The 12,340-nt window shown below is 37.8% G+C and overlaps 2 protein-coding genes across 2 annotated transcripts in view; both read left to right on the plus strand.

The window, feature by feature from the left end:
• The window catches only part of LOC309476989 (uncharacterized protein), a 423,389-nt gene extending 418,395 nt beyond the window's left edge, over positions 1 to 4,994 (plus strand). Inside the window, exons 5-6 of the mRNA XM_082140142.1 lie at positions 4,738 to 4,833; positions 4,932 to 4,994. Coding sequence (XP_081996268.1) covers positions 4,738 to 4,833; positions 4,932 to 4,963 — 128 coding nt within the window. The 3' untranslated portion in view covers positions 4,964 to 4,994. The remainder of the gene's footprint in view (positions 1 to 4,737; positions 4,834 to 4,931) is intronic.
• LOC309476985 (uncharacterized protein) overlaps positions 1 to 12,340 on the plus strand; it is a 103,520-nt gene that overhangs the window by 77,167 nt on the left and 14,013 nt on the right. The gene's annotated exons all lie outside the window — the stretch shown is intronic.

Raw genomic sequence — 12,340 nt, forward strand, 5'->3', positions numbered from 1 at the left:
GTGAAACAATTCAAGGTCAGCAAAACAAGAATCAAACACAGGTAAATAATGCTCAGAAATGTAGTAACAGTAAAAACAAGACTTCACAGTGAGGGTGAGAATGTGTGAGACATAAATAGTCCATAGAATGAGGATCAGGTGTGACTGTAATCAGGAACAGTGCAGGTAAATAATGCAGTGCAGGTGTATGAAGTAATCAGTCCAGGTAGATGCAGGATGGGAAATGTAGTCTGTGAGTGAATATGATAGTCTTATGTGGAGTGCCCTCTGGTGGCTCTCAAGGGCACTCCAGCTGGTGACCGTTACAGGTGCATATATAGGTGAACATATAGGTGCATATATACGTGCATATATGCACACATATATTCGTGCATATATGTACCTATATAGGTACATGTATGCACGTATATATGTACACATATATGTACACATTTAATATAGGAAAACGGCCAATTTCATATATGTCACATATATTAAAAACCTATATCAAAACCTATATTAAAACATATATGTTTATATAGGTTATTTCCATGCACTTTCATGAGATCGTGTTGGATAGATAGTCCTAGTTGGCGAGGAGTAAACCATTGTAACCTCTGAGACTTTGATTTGGTTGCAGACATGTCTTTCTCCTCATCACAGACTTCTGAAAATACTGTAAAGATGGGTTGAATCCTATCTTGTTTTGAAGTTCAACTGTTTAAGATTGATTTGGATAGTCCAGTCCTTTGTGCACGTATTTACAGTGGTGGAAAGAGTACTAAACAAATGTACTTAAGTATAAGTATTGCTACTATTATTTAGTAATCCCCTGTCTTCCTGTCCTGTCTACCCCCTTGTCATATTGTATGTATGTTTGTATGGACAGGTTGATGGCTAATTTCGCTGGTACTTGTGACTAAGTGACAATAAAGGCTACAACTACTACTACTACTACTACTTATGAAATAATAGAGTAGGCTACAAGTAAGTAGCTGGAAAATGACTTGAGTAAGTGTAAATAAGTAGTTTGCTGAAAAACTACTCCAGTTACAACGTTACAAAGTAATTTAGTATATTTATGTATTTTTATCCAAAATGGGGCGATGTTAGCAATATGGAGCATTAAACACTGATGTGTGAGACACCCTTATGTGTGTGATATTATCACTACAGCTGAATAACAAGCATAGAGACGTTTTGGAGGAAGAGCAAGCGCAAAATGCTGCATCGGCTTCTCAGGTTTATAACTGTAAAAACTACATTTGAAAAAAAAAAAAAAAATAGCATTATATATCCATCCATAGCCTATTTATATGCATGTATGCACGATTAACCATTAACAGATTGGATTGTGACATGGACACCACCTTATTTCTAAATGAGTAGGCTATGCTGTCTATTAACCCTTTTAATCACAATCACATCCGAATTTCTCTGCCAGAGAAAACAGCGCTCATGTAAACTATATGTCTGAAACAACTTCGCAAACAGAGATTTACAGTGGTTTTACAGTGGTAAGTTTACAGAAAGAAAAGTTAAAAAAGAATGAACGAAAGAAAAAAAGAATAGTTAGAAAGAAAAAGTTAATAAGAAAGGAAGATAGATAGATAGATAGAAAGAATAGTTAGAAAGAAAAAGTTAATAAGGAAGATAGAGAAATAGAAAGAATAGTTAGAAAGAAAGATTAGTTAGAAATAAATAAGGAAAAGATAGATAGATAGATAGATAGATAGATAGATGAAATAGTACAGTAGAGTACAGTAGAGGTAGAGTACATTAGAGTACAGTAGATGAAATAGTACAGTAGAGGTAGAGTACAGTAGAGGTAGTGTACAGTAGAGTACAGTAGATGAGAGAGTACAGTAGAGGTATAACACAGTAGAGTACAGTAGATGAAATAGTACAGTAGAGGTAGGGTACAGTAGAGTAACAGAGTAGAGTACAGTAGAGCACAGTTGAGGTAAAACACATGTACAGTAGAGGTAGAGTACAGTAGAGCACAGTTGAGGTAAAACACATGTACAGTAGAGGTAGAGTACAGTAGAGACAGAGTACAGTAGAGCACAGTAGAGGTAGAGTACAGTAGAGACAGAGTACAGTAGAGCACATTAGAGGTAGTGTACAGTAGAGTACAGTAGAGGTAGTGTACAGTAGAGTACAGTAGAGGTAGAGTAAAGTAGAGGTAGTGTACAGTAGAGTACAGTGGAGGTAGAGTACAGTAGAGGTAGAGCACAGTAGAGTACAGTAGAGGTAGAGTACAGTAGAGCACAGTAGAGGTAGTGTACAGTAGAGTACAGTAGGTGTAGAGTACAGTAGAGCACAGTAGAGGTAGAGCACAGTAGATGTAGAGTCCAGTAGAGCACAGTAGAGCACATTAGAGTTAGTGTACAGTACTAGAGTACAGTAGATGTAGAGTACAGTAGAGGCAGAGCACAGTAGAGTACAGTCGAGGTAGAGTACAGTAGAGGTAGAGCACAGTAGAGTACAGTCGAGGTAGAGTACAGTAGAGATAGAGCACAGTAGAGTACAGTAGAGGTAGTGTACAGTAGAGTACAGTAGAGGCAGAGTACAGTAGAGGACAGTCGAGGTAGAGCATTCCCCTTGAATCAGAATAAATTCTCGAATTATGTTGTACTTTAAAATCTTGAATTAAATATATTTGCAAACTTTCATGTTGGTTCTGTTCTGTTTACCCCAAGGGGGGTTATTGCTGCTCTCCTGCTCTTATCCATGCTAGGTTGCAAGGATGCACAGGGAGTTCTCACCCAGAACGGAACCATACCGCCAATCCAAACTGTTTGCTAATTGTCAATCGTATTTGACAGTAGTGGTTCTGACAGAAATAAAAGATCACGTGATCCATCTAATCATTGGCCAGAGGTTTGAACAGGGTCATGTTTAGGCTCAAACCGGTGCTGCGGTTTCTGGGTTGAACAACATGTTTTCTGGAGACGGTGTGCAACAGGGTTTGAGAAACGTTTTCTCTTGTTTTGTGTGTCAAAAATGTCAGCCCAGTCAGCAGCAACATGTAGCCTATATAAACGCACAATGGGTCCAACTGCACTTTTGCTGAGGGGAATGTATGATCAGTGTTTGGCCTTTATTTACCTTTATAAAGGCCGATTTTTATTTTACCTTATTAAATATATGCATCATATTTCATGTCAAATTCTTACATTTGATCAATAAATTCAGTTATAATAATAAAACGGGGCTGTACAGTCAAATTAAATTATATATAATGCAAAATTCCAACTGCAATAAATAGCTTAATGTTATGAGATTGATGTTTGAAATAAATGTTTGAATATACAAGAAAAAAAAATGCAATGATACTTTTAAACATGCAACTAAATCGCCAATAGGTGGTGGCAAGTGGCCGTCTTAATAAGTGATTCATTCATTCAAACGATTCATTAAAAACGCTGAATCATAATCATTCAGTAATAAAACACAGCGCTGATTGTTGTTTTCCTTTGGAACTATTTTCGTCGGTGAAATATAAATTAAAATTGAATGTGTAATGTGTCTAAAATGTAAGTAACTTAATATTAAATTGGCTACTTGTTTATGATAATAAAATGATACTTAGGCTACTTGTTTGTGATCATATTCAGCAAAATGCTCCCTTGGTCGTGTTATGTAACATATATAGTCATTTCATAAATAAATAAAAACTCTATATGTTTCTGTAGGCCTATTGTTGTCTTCTCATCTGAGGCTGAGACTCTAGTGTTCAGAGCTCCTCTGACAGAACAGTTTCATGCTTTGCTGGAACTTTGCCATTGTGTTAGAACTGGTTACACTGGTGTCACTTGCGAAACCAAATGGCGGCGCCGTGGGTGGAAACGTACAGATTAAGGGGCGATAATATTATAATAAGATCCTCTTAAAAGATATAACATTTTAAAACAATAACATTAGTGAATCTGTTATCTGAACCTGTAACATCAGTTCAGCCACTGTATTATAATTATGATGAAAACCAGTTTTTGTATCCGATCAGGACTCCTGATAAAATCACATCTATATATTTGTCATCATCATTGATTATTCTGAATATTGTAGAGTTAATCTGAGATGCTGTAATAACACTGAGCTCATGCAGATGTTGATCAGGAGTTGATCTGATGTCTCGTCATATGATGTTATATCGCTTTAATGAAACTCTGTCTGTGTGATTGAACAGATTCAAATGAAGAGGAGAAAGAAAATCAGCAGAAATCACAGATCAGCAGAAAACAAGAAGACTGAGAGAAAAATGGAGGACAGAAATGAGACACAAACCAGTCAATCACCAGAGGAAAGAGGACAGAGACTTGTTAGATGTGACAGTATGAAGATGCGAAAGCCAAAATGTGAGTGTTTGATCATTATTGAACTTTAATTCTTCATCACATTTTATTCTTGTTGTAAGATTTACAAATAACCCACAGTTGGGAAAGTGCTACACCAACCCATAGTTGGGTTACTTGTTGGGGTTATTTCTAATATAATCGTGGGTGTATGAATGAGTGAATGAATGAGTGAATGTGAGGCGATATGTAAAGTGCTTTGGTGGCTGTGGGTCTGTTGAAAGCACTGTATAAATGCAGTCCATTTACCATTTTAACCCAAAATTATTAAGAGAGTAGATTTACTATTCAAACTGATTCTTCAGACTTTCTGCACTAGTAAAGCTATAGACTATTGAAGCTTGTGATTGTTGTGATGGAGAACAATATCCCATAAACTCAATATATTTGTGATTTCTAGTGTCCTGTGATCCAGACGAGCCTGTAAAGTTTGATTCTGATGTCAAAACTGAGGAGAGATTCTCATCAAACCCTTCATCATGTTCTCAAGATCACACATCATCATCATCATCATCGTCATCATCATCATCACTGACATCCATCAGCAGCTGAAGACCTGAACATCATCATCATCATCGTCATAATCATCATCATCATCATCATCACTGACATCCATCAGCAGCTGAAGACCTGAACATCTTCATCATCATCATCATCATCTTCATCTTCATCACCATCATCTTCATCACCAACGTAGTCTCACTATTGGCCACCGCTGGTCATGTGTGATGCAGGAACCCAGAAGCGCTGCGCTGTTACACTATGTGAACTCACTCAGAGAAACACACACAAGAAAATTATATATTTGCGCACAAAAAGTATTCTCGTCGCTTGATAAGCTTAAGGTTGAGCCGCTGTAGTCACTTGGACTATTTTAAACATTGTTTAAATTTTTTTTTTTTTTTTTACCAGGGTCGATGGAGTAATGTAGTTTACCACAGGACGTCTGTCATATTAATGGCCAGTTCACACTGGATAAGAGATCTCAGTAAACCAGCAGAAGTGAGAGAGTAACTTGATTTGCTCATCGCCGTCACTCCTGTCGTCATGTGTGTGTTACGCTGCTTCCTGATATCACGCACACACATATAACCTATATTTATATATATAACACAGTTATGTCCACTCGAACGATGTATTAATGAACTTCAGATTGGATTGTGTTGGTAATAGACACTAACGCTAAAAGATGTTTCGTGCCTCTAACAAGTGCTGTCGATCTTCTCTCTGATCTGATGGTGTGTGTGAAACACTTGAGTTTTGCCACAGACTCGTCCCAGCGTCTAGAACACAACTGATGCTTCAAGCGTCTCCATACTTGAAAAACTGCGGAAAACTACTTTTAAACAGGAAATGACGGAATATTTACGTACATATTTACAGTGGGTCTATTCACACGGGATTAGTATCACCTGAGGTCATTTGTCCGAACCTTTTTACTGAAGGTAAATCTTTACTGATATTGTCCGTGATGATCACTGAGATGCACATTCAGACAGGACTAAAATCTCAGAGAAGCTCTGATAATCATTACTCTTTACCTCTCCTCTCCATGTTACACTAGTCCCGTCCGAATAGGGCTTTAGTTTAAATAATTTCTATGTGTGTTTGTAATTTGTAATTTACAAGCTGTCGGTCTTGATGTTCTGTATTAGTAATCTCTTTTTATGTCATGAATTCATCAGTCATTCACGAAAAGCCGAAAAGAAACATGAGACGAACCAGGGCTGACAAGAGTCAAGACACTGTCAGTCATCTTCATTTATATAGCGCTTTAACACTGGTATAGGTCACTTAGTTTGAAGGGCTCCATTATTGATGATGAATGTTGATTTTTTTCTCTTTTCTTCAATTGTCTCAGTGACACACCCCTGAACATACAGCATGTGTTTGCCATTTTACTCAATCTTTAAACTGCAGGTGGATTATTATGAACACAATATTTCTAGATTGTGTTCCTCTAGCTTCCTCTGCTAGTTCTTCAGGTATTCCCCAGAGCTGTGTAACAAGAATAGAACACGAGGAGACCAACTTCACCAAGAAAAGACTAGACAGAGAGACCTGAGACTCAAACTGAGCCTTTCTGACTGACTCTGAGGCATCAGCTCAACTCTTAAAGCTGATTATGACCAAATACACTTCTGTTTTTTATCAGCCCTGCAAATAATATGAGCTTTGCAAGAGTGCACTGTTACACTTGACTTTTTATTAGCTTTTTATTTCCAATTGAAAACACTTTTTTATTTTTTTATTATTAAGTATTACATGCTAATTACAATCCAGCTTTTGAAGGTATTTTTGAATAGTGTTTCAGACTAAAGAACTCTTTGCTGGAGGGTGCTGCTAAATCATGATGTTCAAGTTTAGTCTGTTCTTTAGTGTATTATCATTCGGGTTGAACATGTTCTTTCTCCCATACTCGGGTAACAAAAATGGCTTTGTTTTCAGTGTTAGGTGGTTGTGTCATGTGTCATTATGAATATTGTTGGGTTATATTAGTACTCATCACTGTGAAATAATAAAAGGGTATAGGTACATTAGTGAGCACTTGTGATTGTTCCCTCACTGGATATTTACAAGAACGGATAACAGTGTAAGTGTGTAGCTTGAAATGCAATCCCAGGGATTCCCAGGGAAAGCAACAACTGGGAAGAATTTACATTAACTTGCACAGTGTGATATATTAGTAGCCATATGAAGTAGATTATGTCAAATATATGATTTATGACCCTTGGTTTATGGTTTTATGACAAGATGTCCTTATATGGGGGTTTTATGATGCCATGTGACCTTTGACCCTGTGTGGTTCTGGTGTGTTTATGGATATGTGTGTGTTTTTATGGATATGTGTGTGTTTATGGATGTGTGTGTTTATGGATGTGTGTGTTTATGGATATGTGTGTTTATGGATGTGTGTGTTTATGGATATGTGTGTGTGTTTATGGATGTGTGTGTTTATGGATGTGTGTGTTTATGGATATGTGTGTTTATGGATGTGTGTGTTTATGGATATGTGTGTGTTTATGGATGTGTGTGTTTATGGATATGTGTGTGTTTATGGATGTGTGTGTTTATGGATATGTGTGTTTATGGATATGTGTGTTTATGGATGTGTGTGTTTATGGATATGTGTGTGTTTATGGATGTGTGTGTTTATGGATATGTGTGTGTGTTTATGGATGTGTGTGTTTATGGATATGTGTGTTTATGGATGTGTGTGTTTATGGATATGTGTGTTTATGGATGTGTGTGTTTATGGATATGTGTGTGTTTATGGATGTGTGTGTTTATGGATGTGTGTGTTTATGGATATGTGTGTTTATGGATGTGTGTGTTTATGGATATGTGTGTGTTTATGGATGTGTGTGTTTATGGATATGTGTGTGTGTTTATGGATGTGTGTGTTTATGGATATGTGTGTTTATGGATATGTGTGTTTATGGATATGTGTGTTTATGGATATGTGTGTTTATGGATGTGTGTGTTTATGGATATGTGTGTGTTTATGGATGTGTGTGTTTATGGATATGTGTGTGTTTATGGATGTGTGTGTTTATGGATATGTGTGTTTATGGATATGTGTGTTTATGGATATGTGTGTGTTTATGACTGTAAGCTGCTCGGTGTGACAAGGAAGTGAATGTTTTTTCAGGGATGTTTTTATTATTGGTGGATACTGTCACGTTAAAGAAAATGTCACGTGTGATATGATAATAATTTTACATCCATTTAATTCTGATGCACTCAACGTTAAGATTTAAAGGATTGCATCATTACTTGATTTTAACAGGTTTTTCACATGTTTTCATTGTTATATCAAACACACATGGTAACGCAGATGATCTAACATCATTCAACATACTTTTAACAAACCGGATTAAAATAAATAAAACATAATCTCCTTATTTGTTGCACTGTATCAGAATTGAGGTGTCATTATTGGATTTCATCTTTCTTTCACACGTTCTCCTAGAACATCAGGATGAGGGACAGATCCCGCAGGAAGAGGACGATTGAGCTTATCAGAGCAATCACTGGATAAAGAGTAGACTGTATAAAATGTAACTTCCTGGCTCTTTTGTTTTTGACCCCTGACTTTTCCTGAAGACACTGGTATAAACATCTACTTGTACTGATCTTACAGTCTGGTCAGTGTAGAGGAGTCAGAATGGGCACGTGTTGGGTCTCCCTGCCAGACAGGAATGCTTCAGATAGGAGATTTTAGGAGACTGTGGCGTCTTTGATTGTAAAACACCAGGTGATCGGCCTATCTTTTAATTGCTTGATGTTTCCTGAAACAAACTGCAATGCTAATACATAGCATCTACACAGAGAGGAAGAGGAGGGCCTGCGCCCCTGCCATGATGAACACAATCTTCATTTTCAATTTAGCAAACGGAGAGCAAACATATCCAGAAAACATGCTCAGAAATTCAAGGATCTATGATTTTAACCAGAGACAAAAAGACCTAATTTCACCGATGGTAAGTTCACTTCAACACATGTTTAAACCTTAAAATACTTGATAATTTAACGTCTTATTTCAAATAATTTGAACTATTATTCACTTTTTTATGTTTTGTTTATCTGTGTAAGTCAGGATATTGCGGTGTCCGCATGATGACTCTATATCACTGATGTAATGGATTAAAATACTTATACTTGATAATTTAACATCTTATTTTAAATAATATGAACTATTATTCACTATTTTATGGTTTATTTATCTATGTAAGGCTGTATAACGTTGTGTATTAGATTAAAATACTTATAGTTGATAATTGTATTCTTATCTCTTATCTCATATATATTTTTAAAATGTTTTTATTTATTTAACAATAGCCTAATGGATGTATTTCTTAAACTCATCGAGGAAAAGGACATCATCAAACAGTCTCATTTCAACATGGTGTTTAAAAGATTAAAACTAACTTTAAAAATAGTTATACTTAAATAAATTTCATCTTATTTCATATATTTCATATGGTTTATTTATCTGCAATGCTTTTATTTGTAAAACCTAATTTGTAACATTTCATCAGCTCCGACAGATTCAAAGAGCTGTGTGGACGTCCGCAGAGACAACACAGAGTCTCATTTCATCTCACTTCCACTCAAGTTTAAAACTTACCTTTAAATGCATATACTTAAATAAATGCCATCTTATTTCTTATATTTTATATGTATTATTTATCAGCAATGCTATTTCTTAATTTCATTCACCCTGCTTGTATTCTCTCCCACAGACATTATGGACGCTGTCGTGAAATCTGAAAAATAAATCATGACAGATTTCTTCATGTTCATAATTTCACCAATCTGTGGACATTATCCACCAATAATAAAAACACCCCTGAAAAAACATTCACTTCCTTGTCACACCAAGCAGCTTACAGTCATAAACACACACATATCCATAAACACACCAGAACCACACAGGGTCAAAGGTCACATGGCATCATAAAACACCCATATAAGGACATCCTGTCATAAAACCATAAATCAAGGGTCATAAATCATTTTTTGACATAAGCTACTTCATATAGCTACTTATATTTCCTGCAGTTGTGTACTTACAATATCCCAAAAGTTCCAAAAGATTTTTAATTTCAGAGAAATCTTTTAGAGCTGCGGGCTGGGCGACACCAGCACATTCGCTAGGAAATAGCCCATGTGTCGAGCTGGTTGCTCTCCGTGAGCTCCCTTCACATGAAGCCAGCTTCACTGTTAGCCCGGCTCGTAGTGTCGGCTTGCTGCGCCATTCCCCTCCTATGGACTGGATACGTGCGCCCAGTGGCGTAACTTTGTTTTAAAAAGTGGGTAGGACAGGTAGGGTGGGGGTTGCAAATACAATGCTAAATCAGATATATGTACAATAACATTACGATGTCCAGCAATCGATTTAAATAGTAGGCTACATGGGGTCTTATCATTTCCAGTTTGGTTTGAGATGTGCTGGTGACAGAGACGCATTCGGAAGTGCTCTTTCAGGAGTGCTGAGGACAGAGACGCATTCTTTTTTTTTTCTCTCTCTTTCGCGCAGGTCATGTTTTGAAAGACGATGTCCTGTAGTTTACTAATGTAAATAAATAAAAATGTATACAAAAAATGTGATGATGTCCGACTCATTTTATGAAGAAGAAAGCCTTAAGTTTTCAAAAAGCATTAGACATATGACCCACTTTTCTGCTTCATAAGTACCATGTTGACAATATGACACGACGTGGTTTAATGATCCTAAGGGACTGTTCGTTTTTTATTTAAGGGGCTACCGGAGGAGTTTTGAGATCTATAGTCAAAATAGACTTGACCCTCCCTTCGCCAGCAATACATTTTTCTGTGACCCTCCAAAATGATTGTGAAAAAAAGCATGATCCTCCCCGATAATTTATTGATTACTTCTGTACTGGTTTGCGCTTGGCAAAGATGTTCAGATAGCCATTGTTTTTGTTTTTTACAACCATGACAAACGACTTAAACTCTGCTTTCTCATCTTACTAGGGCTGTAACAGACCAAACCTATGATTCAGTTCAAATTTCTCTCTCATATTGCTCCTCATAACCACTGAAAACTGTCAAAAAATCAAACCCAAAGTTATGGACGTTAAGTTAAAAGTGGTGGGTACAAAATGACTCATGACGAAATCTCCACTGAAATCGACGCCTATGTTTAAACCACAGGATTACCTCACTACCACTGGAAAAAGTTCACTCGCAAAACGCTCCATTTACACGTGAACCGCTCTCAAACACAACTTTCAGAAGCTGTACAAAATTCAATGAGAATAAAACATATTACTCAAAATAAGAATCACAAGCTTCAAAAGTAAAAAAGAAAAAGAAAAAAACTTTTCAGGCTTATTTTCAGTGTCGAGCAACAACAACCTTCCAACAGCACAGAATAACTCTACACCTGCAGACTCGACAACACCACATGAAAGAGACACAGAGACACACTTTCTTAAAGAACTTCCTGTCTGGTTTCCTACGCTCAATCTCACTCTTCTTGCAAAACTCCTACTTTCTTACTCACTAAAACACACATTGCAGTGAGATGCACTTGTGCTGCAAAACACTAAACACAATCCACTAAGCAAAATTATGTCCAAAAGACGTCTTGTTGTGGCCATATTTGTGCGCAAAAAACGTGCCAAAAGTGTAAGCGCGGAAAAATGGAAGTCAGAGGAATACAGATATATTTATTTTCCTTAAGCATGAAGTTGCAGTTTCACAATGCATAGATTCAATTCAAATTTCAATTCAATTCAATTCAAATTTATTTGTATAGCGCTTTTCACAATACATATTGTTTCAAAGCAGCTTTACAGAAAGTGCACTTCAGAAATGTACATAGAAAAATACAGTTAGTTAATCATGTATTAATTTAGGGCATAACATATCGGCAGCATTGAGTCGTCTCTTCACAGGCGTGGAGTCGTCTCTTCACGGGCGTGGAGTCGTCTCTTCACGGGCGTGGAGTCGTCTCTTCACGGGCGTGGAGTCGTCTCTTCACGGGCGTCGAGTCGTCTCTTCACGGGCGTGGAGTCGTCTCTTCACGGGCGTGGAGTCGTCTCTTCACGGGCGTCGAGTCGTCTCTTCACTGGCGTGGAGTCGTCTCTTCACAGGCGTGGAGTCGTCTCTTCACGGGCGTGGAGTCGTCTCTTCACGGGCGTCGAGTTGTCTCTTCACGGGCGTCGCGTCGTCTCTTCACGGGCGTGGAGTCGTCTCTTCACGGGCGTGGAGTCGTCTCTTCACGGGCGTCGCGTCGTCTCTTCACGGGCGTCGAGTCGTCTCTTCACGGGCGTGGAGTCGTCTCTTCACGGGCGTCGAGTCGTCTCTTCACGGGCGTCGAGTCGTCTCTTCACGGGCGTGGAGTCGTCTCTTCACGGGCGTGGAGTCGTCTCTTCACGGGCTTTGAGTCGTCTCTTCACGGGCGTGGAGTCGTCTCTTCACGGGCGTGGAGTCGTCTCTTCACGGGCGTGGAGTCGTCTCTTCACGGGCGT

Source organism: Leuciscus leuciscus, assembly GCF_965113295.1.
Source record: "Leuciscus leuciscus genome assembly, chromosome: 16".
Classification (NCBI taxonomy): domain Eukaryota; kingdom Metazoa; phylum Chordata; class Actinopteri; order Cypriniformes; family Leuciscidae; genus Leuciscus; species Leuciscus leuciscus.